Here is a 24,098-nt window from a genome sequence, read left to right as displayed (position 1 = left end):
AGACACCTCCCAGACACCACCATACACCTCCAGACACCACCCAGACACCACCATACACCTCCAGACACCACCCAGACACCTCCAGACACCACCCAGACACCTCCAGACACCACCAGACACCTCTAGACACCACCATACACCGCCCAGACACCACCATACACCATCCAGACACCACCATACACCTCCCAGACACCTCCCAGACACCACCAGACACCTCCATACACCATCCAGACACCTCCATACACCACCATACACCATCCACACACCACCATACACCTCCCAGACACCACCAGACACCTCCCAGACACCACCAGACACCTCCATACACCATCCAGACACCTCCCAGACACCTCCAGACACGTTTTACATTTGTAAAGGAATCGGTGCTTCACAAAAAACAACAGTTTGCGAAGTTGATCAAATCTTAAACAGATTGTCATAGAGTCACTGTTCACGGATTGTAAACTAATTGTAAATTAGAATTGTAAATTTCGAAGAATTGAGCGACGCGCGTCCCCTCGGCTCAGGTTTACGTTTTTAATAATCTTTTGCGCTAAGAAAGTAAAAGGAGAGAGAAAGTAAAGAGAGAAATAGATAAAGGAAAAGGAGAGAGAAAGTAAAGAGAGAAATAGATAAAGGAAAAGGAGAGAGAAAGTAAAGAGAGAAATAGATAAAGGAAAAGGAGAGAGAAAGTAAAGAGAGAAATAGATAAAGGAAAAGGAGAGAGAAAGTGCGGAAGAGAAAGAGGATTTCGATCTCAAAAAGGTAGAAATGGAAGCAGGAGAAGCCGGTGTGAGGCCCCGGAGCCCCGGGCTGGGGGGGGGGGGCTCGGGCTGGGGGGGGGGGGGGCTGGGGGGGGGGGGGGGCTCGGGCCGGGGGGGGGGCCTCGGGCTGGGGGGGCTCGGGCTGGGGGGGGGGGGGCTGGGGGGGGGGCTCGGGCTGGGGGGGGGGGGCTCGGGCTGGGGGGGGGGGCTCGGGCTGGGGGGGGGGGGGGGGCTCGGGCTGGGGGGGGGGGGGCTCGGGCTGGGGGGGCTGGGGGGGGGGGCTCGGGCTGGGGGGGGGGGCTGGGGGGGGGGGGCTCGGGCTGGGGGGGGGGGGGGGCTCGGGCTGGGGGGGGGGGCTCGGGCTGGGGGGGGGGCTCGGGCTGGAGGGGGCTCGGGCTGGGGGGGGGGGGCTCGGGCTGGGGGGGGGGCTGGGGGGGGGGGGCTCGGGCTGGGGGGGGGGGGGGGGGCTCGGGCTGGGGGGGGGGGCTGGGGGGGGGGGGGCTCGGGCTGGGGGGGCTCGGGCTGGGGGGGGGGCTGGGGGGGGGGGGGCTGGGGGGGGGGGGGGCTCGGGCTGGGGGGGGGGGCTCGGGGGGGGGGGGGCTGGGGGGGGGGCTCGGGCTGGGGGGGGGGACCGGGGTCCTGGGCTCCACCCTGAGCCCCAGTGGCCGCTTTGTTTTTCAGAGTAGTCTGGAGTTTGGAGAGAAGGGATCTGAGTGAGTGTCAGCGCGAACATGGCAGTGTCATTCCCTGACGGCAGACCGTCCCTGGTCGTGAGTTGGGAAGAAAATATCAAGTTTGAGGACCTGCAGTCGGCTATTGACGAGCACTTCAACCAACTGGCGTTTAACATCGGAACAACCTGCGATGTGCAGCAGCTGCAGTCCCGCCAAGCCCTGGTGTCCATGGGGTTAGCGGCCAGAGAAGGTGCAGCCCTGTACTTTCATCTCTTTCTTATCCCTTCCCTTATCGTCTTCCTTTCACCGTATTACAACTTTATATTTAAGTGAGAATGTGATGTTTTTAGTCTGTATTAATCACGAGGATGTAATGCATTGTACGCAGTTAGTTAGCCTTTTCTGATGCTTTGGGATACGTAAGTGTAAATTGTATGACCACTTGAATAGTATTGTTCTCTGATTAATACTGACTACCTTTATCATGAATGATACAATAGTGACCTTTTTTTCTGCTGTTTAGTCCTACACACCATGGTGACTCTTGGGAACACGTCAGTCCTGTTTAGAAATAAACAAATCAGACTCTTCATTGATATCCCTAATGCTGACCTGGATATTTCAGTTCCCATGGAGCAGGGTCCAGACAACTTTACAACTCCAAAGGTAAAGTTACATGATTTTGGAGGCCTGTAGCTCAATGGTTAGAGCGCTCACTTGGCAAGCGAGAGACCTGGGTTCAATTCCCGTCAGGGTGAAACCTTTGGCAAGTTTCCTTACTTTACATGCCTGATAATAATCCCTCAAAAAAAAATTGGTCATATCAAACCACGACTGTTTGTGGGAACTGCTGTGCGCAATTGGCTGCCGCGTTTCACCCACAAATATACAGTGAATTCACTTTACAGCATATTCTGTGAAGCGCTTTGAGACGTTGAGAAGACGTGAAAAGTGCTATATCAAATGCAAGGTTTATTATTATTAAAGAAAAATGAGAGAGATTACAAATGTGATGCTTGAAACCTATATGTTTCATTGTTTAATTGTCACTTCATTTTGCAAAATACATCATTTAAAATAATGTGGCTTCTGCACATCCTTAGCCCCCCCTGCTCCAGTGCTCCAAACTCTTGGGACTCCCCAATCCTTCCACCTTGCCCCCTCCTTTCCTGTCTTCAGCTCACACCTGAAGACCTTCCTCTTTTTTCTACCCAACCTCCCAGATGTAGCCTCAAGCTCCACAACTGTTCAGCTCTCCAAGACATTACCCCAAGTGAATAGTGCTGTATAAGTGCAAGTTGCTGTATATTTAAACAGTATAAATATATTATTGTAAAACTGATCTGTTTTCATTTATTCATAGGGTCCCACCACTCGAGTCCAACAAGGTAATAATTTGAAGAGATGATTCTTTTCCCACAATGCCATATGTTTACAATGGACATCACTCAAATACATTTCTATTAACTTTGTGCATATGTGAACAGCTGATAAAAAACTGGGTTGCTTATACAGTAAGGTACTTACGCAAACATGAAATGTCATTTGCTACAAGACTTGTCTCTGCACTGTCAGTCATCTTTTTATTCCGCCACCCGCTCTTCAGCTCCCCCTCACCCCTCCTCCTGCTAATGAACCCAGCCAGCTATGTAAAGAACTTTGAAATAGTCTTCTAATTTGAAAAGTGTTATATATAAATGTAAATTGTATTGTTTATACATTTTATCCTGTTGTTTTTTGGTACCAGTAACATTCTGCTTATTGTGAGTTATGCATTGCATAATAACTGTGGATAAGGTAATACCCCTCAGTAGATGATCCACTGTTTAATTTGTTAAACCAGATTCCTTATTTCAAGGATAAGAAACACCAATCTCAGATTGCTTCATACATGAGTTCAAGGCAAGACTTGACATTTGCCTTCTTGTAGGAAATGGGCTAGTGGAATCAGAAATACATTATTTGCTTGTATCATTTGTTTCTGTTTTCTTTAAGATTGCTTCATAATCGTGTGTTGTTTTTTAATCAGGTAATCTGAATTTGGAAGAAGTCTATATTGATATTTCACTTGAAGATAACGTTGCTCAGCTCCTTCAGCCTAATGAGAATATATTAAATTATATCATGGAAGCAAAATTTGGTTGCCTTGCTATACTGTGCTTAGAAAACACAGAAACAAAGACCGAAACTAGCACGGCGAATCAATCCGTTAAAGAGTCAATTTCACATGCTTTGCCTCCTGGAGTTTGGTATAGGAAGTATCTACCAGAAGGTGTTACTGTTGCTGTAGTAATAGATGATCTGACAAGGTATAAGGTAGATGCCGTAGTAAATGCTGCCAATGAAAGCTTACGACACGCTGGTGGACTTGCTAATGCTTTGGCAAGAACAGCTGGACGTCAAATTGAACTTGAATGTAATGACATTATTAAACGACAGGGGAAGGTTCAAACCGGTACTGCAGTAGTCACCACCTCTGGGCGACTTCCATGTAAGAAGGTCATTCATGCAGTTGGACCTGTTTGGAAAAATTATTCACCTGCTGAAAATGACACTCTACTCAGTAATGCCATCAGAAATAGTCTTAACCAAGCAAATATAAACAAAATGACTTCTATTGCCATACCTGCAGTGAGTTCTGGATTATTTGGCTTCCCATTAAAAAGATGTGCAGAAGTTATAGTAAGAACAATTGAAACTTTTTACAAGACCATAAAGACAACAGATACTCTGAAAGACATTCGTTTGGTAAATTTTGATGACTTAACAGTGACAGCAATGAAGAATGCGTGCATAAATATACTTGGTGAAATGAATGAACTCAAAAGTTCATCTGCTATATTTTTGACACGTGATAACGTTCGTATCTACAAACTCAATATACGAATCAAGAGAGAAAACATTGAAGACCAGCGAGTATGTACTTTTCTTTTTAAAAGAACTGCTATGTTTTGTTAATATTATTTCCTTTTTCTACCATTCATAGAAATTTACAGTACTTTGATTTTAAATAAACAACCTTTAACATGCATTTGGGTGAAAAAAATGAAACTTTTTTTTAAAACAGTGTGACGTGATTGTGAATTCCATATCCAAAAACCTAAATTTGGAATCTGGAACTATTTCTAAAGCAATTCAGAAGAAAGCTGGCCCGGAACTTGAAAAAGAAATTTCAAGAATTATAAAGACAAATTTATTGCCTTTGGGCAAAGTAGTAAAAACTCCAGGATTTCAACTTAACTGCAAGTATTTGTACCATGCAGTGTGTTATGAGCAGGCCAAGGCTTTGCCTGAAATGGTAAGTTGCACTAAAAAAAAGTCCACAGAATGTCTTTAAAACAATATTTATTGTGTAACTTGGGAATTTTTATTTGGCTCATGGTGGTTTGTTTTACTCGTTTGCAGATTTTGCAGAAAATTGTAGGCTCATGTTTGGAACTTGCAGATAGAGATGATCTTTCCTCTATTGCATTTCCTGCAATAGGTAGCTCAAGTTTACCAAAAGCAAAGGTAGCAAAGATTTTCGTGGATGAAGTTGTCAGTTTTGCTGAACAAAATCGAAACACCAAACTGAATGATGTTTTCTTTGTGCTTCAAACAACAGAAACAGAGATTTATGAGGTAAGAACAACAAATCAATGTAATATTAAATCTTCTATACGGCTCACTTTTGGATCTGCTGCAAATGACTGCAATTCATTTCAAATATAAATTCAGAGTTAAAGGTTCTTGCGAGCAAGGGTTCTTTCCACTTAGCTCCTTTAAACCCTGCAAGCCAAAGCCCTAAAGGGTACGGCTAGATAAAGTACAAATCCAGCAGTTGGAATTGTGCTCTCAATGATAAGTTGACCTTGGGAAAGCAAAAGGCTTTGAGACAAACTCAAGCAAAGGATCATTACATTCCAGCTAACTGCATTACTTTTGATGACCTTTTTCTGAGCAGTTTTTCTCTGAATCATACTTAAAATATATTGGTTTGAAAGTTCTAAGTTAAAAGCTTGCATTACATTTAGTATTCCACAACATTTGCTGACTTATTTTGTAACTTTGATGAACTTGTTTGTTTAGGCTTTTCTACAGGAGATAAGTATCGTAAAACGCTTAACTCAAGGAATTTCAGAGCCCTCAACAGCTGCAGAAACCTTAGGTGGTCCGAGTAAGTAGATCCATACATAACCCAGTGGGTATTCTAATAAACACATGCTCGAAGTTGGAAATGAGATTAGCAACTGATAAATGAAAAATGGCAGTGATCAAATTTCCAAAATATGCTCTGTGGTATTTTGTAACTCTAGTTTGCCTAACAATGAATATTAACTGTGTTATCATTTGATTTTTTTTAATAGATTAGGTCCCTAATTGCTTGAATAAAATGTTTCAATCAATACTGAAATTGATTTTCTCTCTATAGATTTAAAAACTACCAAACGTAATGAGAATAAAACATACCTTTCACTTCGTGCCAAAGATTATCCAACTTTGGAATGTGCCAAACATTGGTTTACGAAAAACATTCTGGAACCTCAAGGCCATTTTATCATAAATAATCAGAACATCTGTTACATTACAGTACAGGAATATGCAGCCTTATCAAACATTAAAACTGAGTATGCGATAGACATCGCAGGAAAAATAACTGACTCTGGGGTACAGATTGTTTTAAATGGGCCTCGCTTGATGGTACTGAATGCAATACTCAATATAGAAAAAATGCTTTGCGAAGTACAGGAAAAAAATACAAAGAAACGAGAAGCTGAGCTATTGCAGTCCCTAGTCTATTGGGTCTTCAAAGATGGGGGTAACATAATTGAGTATGATGCTGAAGTGAACTTTGCCTTAGAAAAGGCTTTCCTGGATAAAGAGCCAATTGTAAGCGTTGAAATGAATGGTACTAAGCACACAGTAAATTTACTACAGGGGACAGCATCGAGAGACAAAAAACGTTCAGTGAAGGTTGAAAGACACTGTGAGTAAAGTTTTTTTTCATTCCATAAGATTTAACAGAATTATTCACGATAAAAAACATAATTTCCTTCTGCAACAAAGTCTCACTGTATTCTATAAAATTCTATGGCTGAATGCCCTACATTTTAACCAGAAATATTTCTTAATGACCGTAAGATTGACAACATGTTCAGGAATTATAACTTTAAAGAACATAAAGATACAGATTTATTTTGTAATAACGGAAAAGCTACAAAAACGCGAGTGTCAAGTGTTATGATTAAAGTGGATTGGATGCTTTACGTTATTACAATAAACATATCAATCTACTGACCGGGGAAACTAATCTCACTAGTTTTAGCAATGCTGTTATGAAATGACAAACCTAGAGCTTGGGTTTTACTTCAGCTTCTGAAGGCAAGTACAAGACAATGGTCCAAACCATCCTGAAGATGTTTCTGAAGTGAAATCCTGAATAACATGCTATATAATTTGTCAATACAAAACCAGATCCAGAACTCTAAACCCCTATTAGTGTTTAATAACATACATGTTTTCTTTACTTTTTCATCTTAAAAAATTTAAGTAGGAGCCCAATTAATATATTTTATTCTATTTTGCTTCTCCATTCTAACTTGTAAAAGCATTCTGCTAAGGAGTGTAAATGTATTGCAAGGATAATTGTAAGAAGAAGGTTGTGTACATTGTAATTATTCTCACGAATGATCATTACGTTTTTATGTTATCATTAAATATTTTATAAAAATACCTACTTTTTCTCTGTTTTTCAGATAAAGGTCATGAAGATTATGTGAACAGTGTTCCAAGTAACTGGGTTACAATCACTGGCCTAAATTTTCAGAATGTATTAATAGATCCAAGCACCCATGAATTCAACAAAACGAAAAAGGAATTTTCAAATGCGGGTTTTAACATTGTGGAGGTATTATTAGTTTCTATCCATTCTTGCAAGTAGATATAATTTACAAGAACAAAATTACATGAATTATTTTCCTTTTACTCCTGCATGATCATAAAAGATGTGAAGTATGGCAATAATTTATAAATAGGAAACGGGCATTGAAAAAGTATATCAGTTACTTTAAAAATCCCAATTTATCATGCAAATTAAATTTACCTGCTCATTTTATTGTTATTCATGAACTGTTTCTGGCTCAGATTAGCTGCCACATTTGTCGATATAAAATCATTAATTTCTAATAATAATAATCCTTGCATTTGATATTGTGCCTTATCATGTCTTCAAGATGTCTCAAAGCGCTTCACAGAATATACTGTAAAGTGAATTGATTGTATATTTTGTGGGAGAAATACTTGTGGATTGAGTGACCAATTTATTATTATTATTTATTATAATCAATTATATGTGATAAAGCATTATGAGAGCTTTTAAAGAAATATAAAATATGCTATATAAAGGCAAACTATTATTATTGTTGTTGGTAAAGTGGCATTCTATAAGATTTATTCAGAAAATTGTTCAAACACAGATTGAAAGCATACAGAATCCGGTTTTGTGGAATTGCTACATACGTAAAAAAGAAATTGGACAGACGAAACCTCCAGGGAATGATACCAGAGTTGTTTCACTGTACCATAGATCACCAGCCCATTTATGGAGAGTGATATGTAGAAATGGATTTCAGAGAATATACTCAAAGCAATCTGGTAAGTATTTTTTGTTATTAAAATACTCATTACAAACTTGTTACATTAGACCACATTTTAATTATTTTAATTGAACCATAATGGTTTCAAACATTTGTCCAAGCCATTTCAATATTGATAAACAAACTGATATGAAAAACATTGTTTGTGAAATGGCTTTTGCTTATTTGGAGGAAGAGGTATATTCTACCTCTTCACTTTTTCTCAAAATACTGCAGTATAACTCACACTAAGGTGTGTGCAAGAAGAATCTGGAAATGAATATTTTTCTTTTAATATACAAGTGAAAAACTCAACATCAACAAATTGCACTTAGGTTGTGCCTTTCACGTCAGGAGGAAGTTCCAAGGTGCTGGCCAGTCAAGGATTTACATCCAAACTGGGAGTCGGAATAAAAGGGGTTGGGGGTTGGAGAATAACCGAAGGCAGAGTCAAAGAGGAATGTCTTCAGATGGGCCTTGAAGGATGCAAGGGAGTGTGCAAGGCAAAAGTACTCCAGGATGGAGTTTCAGAGGGTGGGAGCATAAAAGCTGATGGCCTCACTGCCGATGGTGGAACGGGCAGGCTGGGGAACATGGAACTGGCTAGTGCCCTCTGATCGGAGGTAGAGGGGAGGTTTATAAGGTTTTTTGTAGGTTGTAGAGGTTGGGAGGAGCAAGACCATGGAGGGCTTTAAAAATGAGGACGAGGATCTTAAACTCAATTCTCTGTGATATGGGGAGCCAGTGTAGCCGGGCGATGATGGGGGTGATTGGCTGCTGGAACTTGGTACGGGATCAATGTTTTGTAATAGATTCAATATATTTAAAATTGTTATAAAATCTCACATTTCCATCTATCCCTAAAAGGGATAAACCCCTAACTGACATAAACCCCTAACTGTAGCCCCATAGTTGAACTCAAAATTGATTCAAAGATGCTTGCCACCTGCTTAATTCTTGTTCTTGACCAACAGCCAACATTTCAGTGCCCCTTTAATAATCCCTCCAAAAAAAATAAAACAAATAATAATTTGGTCAATGCATGACTGTTTGTTGGATACTACTGTTGGCTGCCCACAAAATATACAGTCAATTCAATTCAGTGTATTCTGTGAAGTGCTTTGAGACATCTCAAAGACGTGATAAGGTGCTATATCAAATGCAAGGATTATAATTATTTTAATGGTTGTGCCCTCTAAAAATCATTACTGATTGCAGCGTGTCAGTGCTCATTCAGTAACTGCCCTGAAATAGCGCCTTTAGAGTCGAGAACTAAAAATTTAAGCCATTGGCAGGAAACCATGTTGACAACATTTAAGTTCTTGGTACTGGCTTCAGGCAAAACCATTGGGGTGGAGGTGGGGGAAGTTTCCCACTAAAAACAATCGTTAGAAATTTATGGGAAAATGCAAATTTTCATTACATAATGCTCCATACATATTATATATGTGTATCCTGTTATATCACTTCGTAATAGTGAAGAACCTAGCATGACTGATTATTGAGAATACTGTTTGGAATCACATCCATATAGAGTAGTCAATTTAGTTTCCTGAGCTGCTTGTCACTGTAGTGTTAATTGAATTTGAGGCATTAAGCAAATGGAAGATTTCACCAGGTGAGCGGGTGGAAAAAGGCTTTTCTTTCAGAAGTTAAAAGATCCAATGAAGAGGAAAACCCTTATTTTTATTTTTATTTTGTAGAGAGGAAGTACGGTGAAGGGATCTACTTCAGTACCAATGTGAGAAATGTATTGAGAGGCCATAGTGAAATCAGTGATGAAGAGAAAATTATTTACATCTTTGAAGCAGATGTTTTTGTCGGCAAATACGCACAAGGGAGTCAATCACTTCTTTTACCCCCCACCAGAAAATCTGAAACTTTTGAATTATTTGATAGTGTCGTGGATGACAAACGTCTACCCAAAACGTACGTTATTTTCAACAGTTCTCAAGCTTATCCAAAGTATCTTATAAAATGTGAGAGAAAATAAGTACATTGATTTATCATGTTAATGTGGTAAAGGCAAAAATTATAGACTTCTTGATGATGTGCAAATGCTTAGTATTGTAACATACATCTGGTCAACTTCACTTATAAATGGCATAAACTTATGGGCCTTCTGATAGAGAAGTAATGGAATACAATGTACTTTCTTGCACACGTTTGACATATTCAATTTATTTTCTATCTATAATGGCTTAAGTGACAAACTGTTTTGCACCTTTTTAAATGACTGAAAAGAGTTTTTAGTTTTATTTTGCTCCAAATTTTTTGGAGTGCAGCCATCATTTACAATGAATTACTTGAATTAACAAACTTAAAAAACTTATTCTTCAGGTGAAAATGGGGTTTAAGATTATTAAATCTGAATTGCTGTGTTAATTATGACTTCTAGTTTTGAACTATAGGATTGTGAAATTTACCTGTGGGAATGAATTCCAATAAAAGTCAGCTATCAAAACACTGGCTGAAATTACTGAAGTGAGTGGTTTTGATGTGGATGGGTCTGACTGATTTTTTTTACCAAAAAGGATTAAATAATCCTAGATGGTTGATAAATAATTACTGAAATAGATTTGGATTTCATTCTCAGCAAAAAAAAACACAAACTTGCAATTTATTTGACATTTATTTGTATTAAATATTCTATAAAAAAATCAGTCTGCATCATAAAATTCAATTGGAAACAAAACGTGCATTATGCATGCTTAGACATAGATACCAACCAAGTATATTACATAAAACCTCCACAAACATTTACACAAGTTAGATTATCATTCTGTTTTAAAGAGCTGAATTTTCCCTGGCAAAACTATGTCTGGATCACTACAAATATATAATTTGTTTTGAATTGGGATATTTGATAAGTGACAAATATTGAAATTAAAAACTGCAAATATTGGAAATTCAGAGGTTCATCACTTTCTGATGCATTCATAATTCAAGCATCTTCATCATGGAAGGGTCTTATCTGAAACTAATTTATTTTTCTCTACCACATGCTGATTGTTGGGCTCTGAATTTCTTTAATGTTTCTCTATACCTATCAATGTAAATGTTAGATGATCAGCCTAAAAGGCTTTGCTCGTTTCCCTACTTTATTTTTTTTGTGTCTTCATTTAAGAAATTAGGAATTCAGTATACTGTTAACTTCAGTACAAAGTAATAAATAGTATTTAATATTACAATATAATTATGAACTTTTAAAGTAAAAAAACCCTGATTTTTTTAAAGCTTTATCAGCTTCTATTCTGGCTGATTGATGTACTAATTGTAATCTTGCAGATGAAATCTTAAGCCTGCAACAGTACACACATGTACAAATGCACAGGATTGTGTGTACATAACATGCTTCAGGACAAGTATGTTATTTTGTGACACAATGGCTTGCATTTGTTGATTGTGATCTGAGAGTGAGGAGCTTTTGACTTATGCTTCGAAAAATGCTAGGTTCCATGTCTTCCCTTCTATTTTTTTTCCTGATTTGGGTTCTTGTGTGCATAAAAATCACTGTAATGGTGCTTACAAATAGCACAAAGATTTTGACTGAGACCCACATAGAAAGTCAAAATGGGTTTTGATTCATTTCCAGGTTTTAATTATGAAACACTTTGAGAAGATGTGATAAAGTGCTATATCAAATGCAAGTATTATTAAAAAATATCTGAAAGCTGCAGGACACCATTTATTTTTCAAACATATCCAATTCATAATGCATCATTTCTTTCATTTACAACTTAATACCACAGGTCATGACTAAAGGAACTAGCAAATTTAGAAACGAGATTCATTAAAAAAAAGCTAATTTTGAATGATTTGGAATAGCATCACAGAGCTACCATTTCTAAAGGTCACAGAGACGCCTAATAGTTTTTGCACTGAATTTGCATTTCCTCATTTGTTTTTCCTCACATGCTAATTTCCTTTGTTACAATAAGTTTCACCATGGGCCATATAATGTTCAAATGTATTGTTTGCAAGTGTGCGCAGCTGGAACACAGGAAGTTACTCTGTAGTTTCTGGGATTTCCTGGTCATCTACAATAAGAGTATGAATAATTCCTTCTCTTCGCTTCCCACTGCTGACTGCTTTGATGCAGCATTCATGGTTACCAACAGTGAAGTGGGTTTCTGTGCCATCTTCCACAAATTCACCCTACAAAAATAAGATAAGTGATTACAGTGCAGGCAATTGATAAACTTAATCTCACTGTTTCCATTACTACTGAATTAATGGAAGTTCCACATTTCATACCATCTTGCATTTGATGTAGCACCGTATCATGTTGTTGAGACATCTCAAAGTGCTTCACAGGATACTGTAAAGTGGTATGACTGTATTTTCTGAGCAAATGTAGCAGCTAATTTACACACAGCAATGCCCCACAAACATCCATGGAGTGAGTGACCAATTTTATCTGGAGGTTTGCTGGCTAGGAGAAACTCCCTTCTCTTTATGAACAGTGCAATGGGATCTTTAACGTTCAGCTGAACAGGTAATCATGACCTTGGTTTAACATCTCATCTGAAAGATGGCACCTCTGACGATGTAGCACACCCCTAAAACTGTATTGGAATGACAGCATAGACTATGATGGGTTCCAATTCCCAACATGGGACTGAGGCCTACAACCTTCTGACTCAGTTGAGAGGGTTACAAACTGAGCCAGGCTGACACACCTACAACCACTAGTTATGTTTTTAGACAACCAGGAAATCTAGTACTCTTTTTGTGGTTTATCAGCAACAACAAATTGCACTTATTGAGCTCCTTTCATGTAGGCAAATATATATATATGTGCCTTACCAAGTGGGGGTGTGGAAGGTAGGAGGCAAAAGGTGTATTCAAAGGCTATTTAGATGGATTATTGTGAGTGATGGAGAGAATAGGATGGAAGGATTTCAGAAGAGGGTTTCAGAAGGTGGGCACACAGTGGTTGAAAGCTCATCTGTTGACAGTGGGGTGGAGGGGTTAGGAAACATGAAGCAAACCAATCTATCAAAAGGAATACAGGAAGTGAGTAGTGTGCAGGACATCACTGAGGTCAAGTGGGGCAACGATATAGAGGCCTATGAAAGGATATGGATCTTAAAGTTGATTTGTTGAGCGATAGGAATCCTGGCAAGAATTGGGTTAATGGGCTTGCAAAGCCTTGTGCAGCTGAGTAACTAAATCATACAGATGAAGGCCCCAGATGATACCTGGTCCATGCTAAATCATCTTCACAAGCCTGATTCCGATCTAACTCCCACTGCTGGATCATCTGGAGAGTGAAATATTCTACCAGCACTAAATAGTGACCCCTTGAGTGAGATACTGAAGTAAACCAGCATTTACAGAAGTGCAAATCTGAGAAATAAGGAATCATGACTTCAGGAAGGAGGGGAGGAAATTGGCAAAGAAAACACAAAATTGATTCATAAACACCACCACCAACAACATGCACTTATAGAGTGCCCTCCACGCAGGGTAGCGTCTCAGAACACTTAACAGTGGCGGAGCCTGACTCCTGAGCCAGTGGGTGGGGGGGGATCAGGGAGATGGCCATAAGATGGTCAAAGAGGAAGACTTTCGGGCAGGACTTGAAAAAGGGGAGGGAGGGGGCAAGGCGGAGGAATTGAAGGAGAGTATTCAAGAGTTTCAGGGCGCAGTGGCTGAAAGAGTGACCTCCAATGGTGGGGCTGAGAGTTCGAGGGATGAGCAGGAGGCCGGTGCCAGTCTAGCGGAAGCACCAGGTAGTGAATTGGGAAGTGAGGAGGTTGGAGAGGTAGGGAGGTGCAGAGAGTGAAGGGATTTGAACACGAGTGTGAGGATCTTGAAGTCGATCCGTTCGGTGATTGGGAGCCAGTGGAGTCTGGCCAGAACTGGTGTGTACGGAGTTTGGTCCGGGTCAGTATGCAGGCGGCAGAGTTCTGAATGAGCTGGATCTTTTGAATAGTGGAGCTGGGGAGACCGGTGAGGAGTGCGTTTGTGTAATCCAGGTGGGAGGTGACAAACGCATGCACGAGGGTTTTGGCTGCATTTGGGGTAAGGTACGGTCGGAGATGGGCAATATGGCGGATGTGGAAGAAGGCGGCCCTGATCAGGGACTGGATAAGGGGGAGGACGGACAGCTGTGGGTTGAACTGGATGCCTAGATTGCACACTGGTTCGGTGAATCTGAGGGAGAGCCCAGGGTTGTTGAGGAGTTCAGATCCACAGGAGTGAAGAGGTTGACGGGAGCCAAGGAGTATGGTTTCTGTCTTGTCCACATTCAGCTGCAGGAAGTTTACACTCATCCAGGCCCTGATATCTGCCAGACAAGCTGATAGAACATCGGCAGACCTGGAGTTGGTACTGGAGGAGACAAAGTAGATTTGTGTATTATTCGCACGCATGTGGAAGTTTACACCGTGATGATATCGCTCAGAGGGAGCATATAGAAAAGGAAAAGAAGAGGGCCAAGGATGGAGGGAGAGGAGATGACCGTTGTACCAGGGTTGGCGGGTGGATATGGAAACAACCCAGGATTTCAGGGGAGCCAGGGAATTGAAAGTTGTGGAGAGACAGTCATTCAGCAGCTTGATGGCTGCATCAGGATTGCTGTAGGTGTAGGGCCAGAAGGAGAGGAAGTCCGAGGAAGAGAGGGCATTCGTGAGGGACTCAGGGGGAAGCTTTTTTCAGGGACGGAAAAAAAATGATGGAGGGTTTGGAAGAGGGGAGGGATTGGAAGAGGGTAGGGCGATGTGGGAGGAGAGGGAGATGAGGAAATTGTCCGAGATGGCCTCGTCTGTGATAGACAGGTCGGAAATGTCAAGGCCATGTGTGGTGATGAGGTCGAGGGAGTGACCACGGTTGTGGGTTGGCAAGTTGATGTGGAGGGTGAGGTTTAGGGAGGAGGGGGGCAGTGAAATCCGAGGAAGGGGCGTTTAGGTGGCAGTTGAAATCACCAACAAGCAGGTGTTCAGTGCAAAGGGACAGGGATTAGAGGAGATATCAGTGAGGAAGGAGCCAGGAGGCTTGGGGTATTATTTCTAAAGAGGTATTATTTCTGAAATGAAATGTAAACGTTTATACTTTTTGCCCAAATCTATTGCAGCAAAAAGCAAAATCTGGAAGCATTGCTGGTGCAGCTGAAGCTGTAAATCAATCCAATTCATTCATTCAGTTGCAATAAAAACTGCTGAATGCTAAATACCTACTACAACACAATTTACATTTATATAGTGATTTTCACATCGGGAGGACAGCTCAAAGTGAAACAAGTAACAGGATACACTTTACACTATTTTATGCTGGCAGATGGGCAAGGTTATACTCCTTTGTGCAATCAAAAACACAAGTTCAAATCCTGGTGACATGGAGTCCTTCCAGGATTATTTTTTCTTAAATAATTAGATTAAGAAATACATATTCCCCTTTCCCACACTTGCTATCCCAACAGCAACTTAATCTCCCCAAAGAAAATGGTGGACATGAGACAAAAACACAGAAGAGCACAAGATGGAGCCCATTTAAAATTTCATATGATGGTATCCTGAAATTTTGGCGCTCAGAAGCTGTACAATATTTGATGCAATCTAAGTAAGATCTGTGCATTTTTAACAGCAGAATAACTAATTTAATGAGATATTAAAATTGCATAACATTTAACTCATGTTCTCTTAATAGCTGTTGGTCTGTAATTCTTTCTATTATAGGCAGAATTCAAGGAGTGATTTAAACACATATACTTCAAATATAAATGAGGTGGGTTTCCCTTACACTGTGTGAGCTTCTCTGTAAAAACTCTCAGGCTGTCCCTTAGATTCTTTCAAACATTTACATACAATTACTTACACCTAATTTGGGTATCCTGTGTTTGTGCAAAAACAATTCTCCCCTGAATTTACAGCTATGTAGAGCAATAGTTTAAATTGAGCTCCCTGTTTTACATTATTATATTGCCAAAGTATCTGCAGCAGGTAAATTAAATTGGTGTAAATCTTAAATGCTGCACAGAATAGAAGATACAAAGGACAAAACTATTTGGGTTGACTTCAGTACCCAACCCAAAGCAAAGCTAACATTATGAAGATGACATTTAAGAAGCCGTTAATGAAAAAAGGAATAGAGTGGTTACTTTGGTGACATACCCTTGTCTTGGGTTAAGATTAACATATTACTAGAACTGGGGTTTGTGAAGTTGCCATCAATTGAGCAACTCGTGAAATAAGGCACAAAAGGCAAGTTTTATATTCAACCTCAAGACAACACAGTGGATTATGGACTTTAAGGGGTTTGTAATCTTAACGTTTCCTGAGCAAATGAGTGAATAAATTATTTCTGGATTACTGTTGTAATGCAAATTTACACTGATGAGCAACATTTAAATTCTTGATGAAAGGTTTTTCCTGATCCAGGAATTTAGCCTCTCCAAAATCTCAAAAGCAGTGAACATATATGTCTATTATAACATAGAATCATACAGCACAGAAGGAGGCCATTCGGCCCATCGTGTCTGGATAGCTCTTTGAAAAGAGCTATCCAATTCAATCCCGTTGCCTTGCTCTCTCCCTATAGCCCTGAAAACGTGTCCTCCCCAAATAATTATCTACTTCTTTCTTAAGTTACTTCTTTAAATAAAATATTAATTCTGACTTCCCCATAAGAAAGCTTAGCAAAAGTATCTTTGATGATCAACATATACAAGGAGAGACTTGGCTACCAAACAAAATAATGTATAAATTTTAAAAACTCACAGCTGTCTCCATTTTGTTCCCATTGCACCAAACATCCATGGTGTCTTTCTCTGAAAAGAAACAAAATTATCAAATCTAATATTCAGAATGTGAAGTTTAAACTCTACATTGATTTCTACCATTACTGGCAAGTTACCCTATCTAACTTTCTACTCTCCAGTTTATACAGCAGCAAAATCTCAAAGCCTACATTAACTAAATATTTTAATAATAAATAGTAGTACCAAAAATTATACCTACCATAAGGCGAACTCACCCAACACTACTCGAGAATCCACTCCATCCAGATTTAACAACCATGTATTTGTGGTCTTTGACCTGTTCTCCATGTATTTTTTAAGGCTCTTCCCATTGATCTCCAATGTGTATTCATAAGCAAACCCACTAACTGCATCAATATTGATTGTTGCTTTTGTTTTAGTGGCCCCAACATTAAACGTTTCTTTCCCAACTAGTTTAAACATCCAGTCCTTACGCATCACTTCCTGAAAATAAAATATAATCCACATAAATAATCCAGATAAATTAAGAACATCAGAACATAACAAATGCTATCGAAAAATTATCCCACGATTTTATTTTCTAAAAGAAAACTATCAAACCTGTGTTTGAAAGAATCAACACTTCCTGCTTCAACCGTCTCCCTAGAGAGCCTATTCCAAAGGTTCACTATTTGTTCACTGAAATAGTCTTTGCATAGATTTGTTCTGACATTACCCCCCTTCAATCGCAGGCCGTGTCCTCTGGTCTTACTAATCTGGACAAGTTGAAACAGTCTGTCATGATCTATATTGTCTAGCCCCTTTAGAATCTTAAAGCAGCAATCATGTCACCTCTCAATCGTCTCTTTCTCTTTGACCGTGCCTTCAGCTCCCCTCTCGACTCTCTTCCCCCTCCTCGCTCCCTCCCTTCCCTCCCCTCACCCTGACCATTTCCCCCCTCCTTGCTCCCTCCCTTCCCTCCCCTCACCCTGACCATTTCCCCCCTCCTCACTCCCTCCCTTCCCTCCCCTCACCATTTCCCCCCTGCTCGGGTCATGACTCAACTGTGCAGCGCCTTGGGACGTCCTCCTGATGTGAAAGGCGCTTTATAAATGGAATCTTGTTGTTGTTGTTGTTGTCTCTTTTCCAGCGTGAACATGCCAAATTTACTTAATCGTTCTTCAGCTCAGTCCTTTCATTCCCTCAATCATTTTGGTTGCCCTCCTCTGTATCTTCTCGATTTCTCTAATATCCTTTTTGTATCTTAAGTATGGTCTCACCAATGATTTATACAGTGGCAGTCGGTAAGTGTGCATCAGTGATGGCTCAACAACAACTTGGATTAATATAGCGCCCTCCGGCATCTCAGAGTGCTGCACAGTAACGGATCCCGGGGCCGAGCCAGGGGGAGGGGGAGGAAGGTGACCAAAGGCACGGTCGAAAAGAAAGGTCTGACGAAGGGAGTTCCAGAGCCTCAGGGCATAGTGGCTGAAGGCACGGCCACCGATGATGCAGTGGAGGACTCGGGGACAAGGAGGAGGCCCAGACCCTGTGCAACAAAGGCAACGAGCACTGTTTTGAGGAGAGAGGTCAGAAAGGTAGGGGGGTGCAGAGGAGTGGAGGGATTTGACGACGAGGGTGAGAATCTTGAAATCGATCCTCTCTGGAACAGGCAGCCAGTCTGGCAAGGACTGGGGTAATCAGGGAAGCGGAGTTTGGTGCGGGTAAGAATGTGGGCGGCAGAGTTTTGTATGACCTGGATTTTATGGGTGGTAGTGGAGGAGAGACCGGAGAGGAGGGCATTTGAATAGTCCAGCCGAGAGGTGACAAAGGCATTGACCAGCATTTCTGACTAAGTTTCCCATGATTCAATAAGTCTTGACCGGTGCCGCATTCTCACTGTTGGAATCGCAGGTAATCATACAGATCAGAAAAAGGCCATTCGGCCCATCGTTCTTAAAAGTTGTTATTGAATCGGCTTTTAGGTAATGCTTTCCAGATCCAAACAACTCGCTGGGTGAAAAATGTTTTCTAACCTCCCCTCTGCTTCTTTTAACAATTATCTTAAATCGGTGTCCTTGGGTTACTGACCCACATGCCAGTGGAAACAGTTTTTCCCGGTTCAACCTATCAAATCCTCTCATGATCTTGAACACCTCTATTAAATCCCCTCTTAATCTTCTCTGCTCTAGGGAGAATAATCCTAGTTTTGCTAACCTCTCCACATAACTAAGGTCCTTCATTCCTGGTACCATCCCGGTAAACCTCCTTTGCACTCTCTCCTAAATTAAGTTCTTCTGCGCATAAATCAACAGATGAAAATTACGTTTCCCATGATTCAGTGCAGCCGGCCAGTAAATGTGCATGCGTTGACAGATCAAGATATCATTTCACGTGATTCAATGCAGCCGGTAAATGCGGGAATAATGGAAGAAAGGGGAGCGGCGTTTCAAGTTAGGAGATGATTAATATGACTAATGCAAAGAAATGCAAGTCGTTTTGAAAAGAAACTGAATGGGTGGATGTACGACTTAGGTGATCATACAATATGATTCATAAAGATAAGACTTATGTGAGTTTTTGTTAAACAGAAACCTGAAGTTACAGTAAATCATGCGATACATTGAAAGACTATACAATAAAATGAAAGGACTGAGCTATAAATCAACTGATTTTGTACATTTCAGGCATCAGAAATCCAGTACAGGAAGCGGTGTCTGTTCCTTCCAAATATCTCAAAACAATACAATGGGATCTTTAACTGGCAGCTAGGATTTTGACTTAATATCTCATCTAAAAGGAAGTTACTTTCACAAATGCTGCCTCAACACTGCACTGCAGTTGCAAAAAAAACATAATTCTTTTCAAGTTAAACATTATTCTATGTTTAAACGAAGCATTTTATATCTGAAAACAAAAACAAAAAAACCCAAAATAATAAGAATTTGGTCACTCAATCCACGACTATTTGTGGGACACTGCTGTGCACAATTGGCTGCCACGTTTCATCCACAAATATACAGTCAATCCACTTTACAGTATATTATATGAAGCGCTTTGAGACATCTAGAAGACGTGGAAAGCGCTATATCAAATGCAAGGATTATTATTACATTATTATGAACACAACTCACTGCAGTAATTTGCTGGTTTTATTGAAACAAGCTTTAAAAATAATTAAATATGAACTCTAATAGTGACTGATTATTTTACCTTTCCGTCTATATATATCACTCGTTTGCCTGAAGTAGTGCCATGCTCGAATTCTATTTTGTGCACACCGTCACTCAGCGCTACTTCCCAGACAGCCACAAGATCAGTCATTTTCTTCAATTGGGCCTTAGAAAAAAACAAAGAGCATATTTTCTATATGCTGTAGCATGATAGGGTAAAAGGGTACAGAGAAAGAGCAGGAAATTGGGATTAGGATGGGTGTCTAATTGGGGGAGAGAACCACCAAATTGAAAACATGGTTCAAATAGATTTCTAATGTGTCGTACATTTCTATGGTTTATGATGCAAAAGCCTTCCAATAACTTTCCAACAAACCAGAAATCCAATTGTTTGCTGTACTGTGAAAGTAATCATCATACTCCTCCCAAAAAAGTTTTGTATAATTTCTATAATTTGGAGTCCTGTAGCTCAGTGGTTAGAGCACTCGCTTTGCAAGCGAGAGACCTGAGTTCAATTCCAGGCAGAGTGCGAAACCTTGGGCAAGTTTCCTTACTCCACACAGAGCCTAATAATAATCCCTCCAAAACCAAAAACAATAATAAATTGGTCATTTTCAATCTACGACTGTTTGTGGGACATTGCTGTGCGCAATTGGCTGCCGCGTTCACCCACAAATATACAGTCAATTCACTTTACAGTGTGTTCTGTGAAGCGCTTTGGGACGTCCTCCCGACGTGAAAAACGCTATATCAAATGCAAGGATTATTATTATAACAGCATTACGTACTGCACTGTAAATCAGAAAATTCATTCATTAGCATCGTGCACACTGTATATGATGATAACACCTTTCAGCAATGGAAGATAATTATTGTACAGTACATCTTCATATCTAGTAATCGCCTTCCATAACACCACAGTAAACATTTTATCAGGTTCTAATCCAATTAGCAAGCAGAATAGATAAAAGCTGAACACAATAAATAAAACATCAGTAAGAAAATAGGTGTTTTCATTCAAAGAAATTTCAATGTGTCTTCATAAAATGAGTTACTGACAAATACATTTCTACAGAATAAGTATTTTCCTACAATTCGTAAAATTCTTAGATGCCAAAGAGCATTCAAATGACCAATAAAAGTTTATTTGCAGACAAAACACATTTGTTACCAAAAACAGTGACATTCAAGATTCTCAGGGTAAAATGTCAGTTTAATTATAAGTAGAACTTTGGAAATATTTTGTTTCACCTTCTTTAATACAGCGTTGATCAGTCATAATATAGAATATCTTAAAGTTTGCTAATACCCAACTAAGTTTTTCTGATTTAATGGCCTATTAAATTCAGTTAAATTCAGTTAAATTCAGTATCTAAAGGCAATAGATACATTTGTGTAATTACAGTTTAAAAACTCACAATAAATGCTCATGATTACATTATACTGTAAATTTACTAGAATATTACTGCATGGATCATTGATTTGTTCAGCAGAGAAATGGCATTGGATAAAATGCTTTCAGAGGACCAATCACATTTTACGTGAGTATCAGAACCATGCTTTCAAATTCTTTTCAAAGCTTTTGGCGTCATACATCACTTCTGTGCATTAAGCAAAACTATGTATCCAGTTTGTACCAATAGCAGGATAATGGCATAAAGGACTGCCTACTATAGAAATAAACTACTTTAAAATAAATGTACAGTACTGAATTACCTTCAAACTCTGAAACAAAAAAACAGAACTGGGAACACTCAGCATCTATGGAGAAAGGAAAGTGAGTCAACATTTCAGGTCCACGTTTAACTCTGGTCCACGTCCACTCCGTTTAGCTCTGACGAAAGTTCAATGTCTAAAACGTTGACTCATTTTACTTTCGCCATAGATGCTGCCTGTCTATCTTCAAATGCTGTTTTGATCACTGCTAGCTGGATTAAATAAGACACAAACTGAAAATACAACTTTGTTTATATTACTGAATCTTGTTTAGAAATATAAAGCAAGAATTCGTTCATTCACACTGTGTGAAATTTCTATGACACTATTGAAACTGGGAAGTGAGTTTCTCTCGATATCCTGATCAACAATCCTCCAAATTAACTGGCACGGGGTCGGATTATAGTATCTTGTGATGTAATAGCTGAGGCTTTGTCTATAAAAAGACGTGGGAATTGACAGTCATTACTTATGAAACGCTCTAGAACTCTACTTGACAATAAAAATCAAGGTCTTTCTTTCACAACAAAAAGTGTAAACTTTTCTGCTGATGGCTGTGACATCAAGAGATTCTGGTTTCTTCAACATAAAGATCAATATGTTGAGTGAGACATTTCTTAAACACTGGTTTAAATAAACTATGTCCTAAAGTGCTGATATGTTTGTGTGTATTTAAAGATTATGAATTATTTTAAATCAATTACTTAAACCTGTCTAATGAATACTGAAGTCAGAAACATACGTTATACCTTGATAAATTATATTTGCTGTCTTTAATTGGATATACTATACGGTATGTAAGAAGCAATTTTGACATGGTCAAGAAATCTCTAGTTTGAATTTCCCAGGTGAAGAAGTTGGCATTGAGGAATTAAAAGTAGGAGCTTTCATTTGGATGTTGCTGCTTGGAATAGTTCAAGAATTTTCACTTAGCAGTAAAAATACTATAAATATTGGGAAATGTCTCTAAAACTTGCAGGACTTAAATTTTTCTACATAGTGTTTCAATTAGTGTAGTTGTCTGGATTGAAGAGGGCAAATTCAGTAGGTCATAGAATCATACAGCACAGAAGGAGGCCATTCGGCCCATCATGTCTGTGTCGGCTCTTTTAAAAGAGTTATCCAAGTCAATCCCACTCCCCTGCTTTCTCCCATTAACTCTGCAAATGTGTCCTCCCCAAATAATTATCTAACAAATAAATTGCAAATACATGTATTTGTGTCATTATATTATGCATAATTGAATCTTTATATATTACACAACAACAACTTTAGATTTCACATCAGGAGGACATCCCAAGGAGCTGAAATACCAATACTACATACTATATGGTGTACAAAATCTAAACAACATTGTTTGTCCATATATTTGTTTTGATATTAATATATAAAACAACATTTAGGTTATTTGTTTATCCAGAACTTTGGCTCCAAGTAATTCGAGTCTGATGAGAAACGTCATTATAGGATATCAGTGAAGCCAATCAGCCCAATGCTCACTGGTTCCACTGACTCCCCATCCCCCAGAGATCGAGTTCATTCTTTCATTCTCACTTTCAAATTCTTCCCTTCCCCAAGTAACACGAGTTTGCTTCATGTTCCCCATCCTTCTGCCTCACCATAGTCAGGTGGGCTTTCAGCCTTCCCTGAAACTCCATCATTATGTCTCTCTGACGTCCCACCTCCTTTCAAGGGATATACTTTTTTCACTGCACTTCTGGTCATCGTTCCCCTCCCCAACCCCCTCAGGTTCCACCCCATCAGCTCCCCCCCAGCACTGTGAGCGCACGTTGCCAACGTGAAGGCGCTATACAAGAACAGGTATCATTTTTTTAAATAAGAAAACCAGAACACCTTACATTTTAAACCTTACAAAAGAATCAAATGATCAGCTTTGTAAAAAGGTGAATTCTGCTCCGGGACTTCCGAGGTTCCCGTAAAAAACTCAGTTCACGTATACAAGAAACACACCGCCCGTTTCTCCGCTTCCAAATAAGAATGAACACGGAGCTTCTCCAGGACCCGCGCCACCGCCGGGCCGGGCCGGGCCGCCCCCGGGCTACAGGTCAGTCAGGTCAGCAGGTAACTATGGAAACGCCCAGCTTCTGGCTTGGGAGCTGTATAGGCCGTGTTCTTCACAGGCCAAACCGAGATAACCAGCCACTTGTTGCCTTATATCCCACTTGTTCGTTGGTAACGTTATGAAAATGTTCCCGAGAAAAGCGGTCACAACAACAACCGCCGAGAGAAGCCCGGCCAATCTCGCGAGATCACAGCCAGACCAGCTCGGGTAGGCTGTTTGTATCAGGGCCAGAGCGTAGGAGGTCTCTGATTGGATGGTTTGTCGGAGCATTGACGGCCTCTGATTGGATGGCTTGTCGGAGCATTAACGGCCTGTGATTGGATGGTTTGTCGGAGCATTAACGGCCTGTGATTGGATGGTTCGTCGGAGC

The 24,098-nt window shown here is 40.0% G+C and overlaps 2 protein-coding genes across 3 annotated transcripts; one reads left to right on the top strand and one right to left on the bottom strand.

The window, feature by feature from the left end:
- The first annotated feature begins 718 nt into the window (after positions 1 to 718).
- On the top strand, positions 719 to 10,607 carry parp9 (poly(ADP-ribose) polymerase family member 9). Its single transcript, XM_042336264.1, has 12 exons — positions 719 to 765; positions 1,446 to 1,688; positions 1,962 to 2,104; positions 2,802 to 2,826; positions 3,468 to 4,354; positions 4,506 to 4,736; positions 4,844 to 5,059; positions 5,507 to 5,594; positions 5,850 to 6,404; positions 7,174 to 7,325; positions 7,894 to 8,071; positions 9,756 to 10,607. Exons 2-12 carry the CDS (start codon positions 1,496 to 1,498, stop codon positions 10,043 to 10,045), a joined length of 2,958 nt encoding a protein of 985 aa, XP_042192198.1. The 5' UTR covers positions 719 to 765; positions 1,446 to 1,495; the 3' UTR covers positions 10,046 to 10,607.
- Positions 10,608 to 10,665: 58 nt separating this feature from the next.
- faima (Fas apoptotic inhibitory molecule a) lies at positions 10,666 to 23,918 on the bottom strand. 2 transcript variants are annotated; one of them, XM_007903048.2, is made up of 5 exons: positions 23,505 to 23,918; positions 19,970 to 20,095; positions 17,032 to 17,260; positions 16,776 to 16,825; positions 10,666 to 12,210 (listed from the first exon to the last, which is right to left on the bottom strand). In XM_007903048.2, exons 2-5 carry the CDS (start codon positions 20,078 to 20,080, stop codon positions 12,061 to 12,063), a joined length of 540 nt encoding a protein of 179 aa, XP_007901239.1. In that variant the 5' UTR covers positions 20,081 to 20,095; positions 23,505 to 23,918; the 3' UTR covers positions 10,666 to 12,060. The 2 variants fall into 2 exon arrangements, with proteins under 2 accessions (XP_007901239.1, XP_042192199.1); XM_042336265.1 differs by lacking the exon at positions 23,505 to 23,918 and adding an exon at positions 21,646 to 21,664.
- Positions 23,919 to 24,098: the final 180 nt, after the last annotated feature.

The sequence above is a fragment of the Callorhinchus milii genome, unplaced genomic scaffold (assembly GCF_018977255.1).
Source record: "Callorhinchus milii isolate IMCB2004 unplaced genomic scaffold, IMCB_Cmil_1.0 Scaffold6, whole genome shotgun sequence".
Classification (NCBI taxonomy): domain Eukaryota; kingdom Metazoa; phylum Chordata; class Chondrichthyes; order Chimaeriformes; family Callorhinchidae; genus Callorhinchus; species Callorhinchus milii.
The sequence above is the reverse complement of the archived record's forward strand: the minus strand, read 5'-3'. Positions and strand labels throughout refer to the sequence as shown.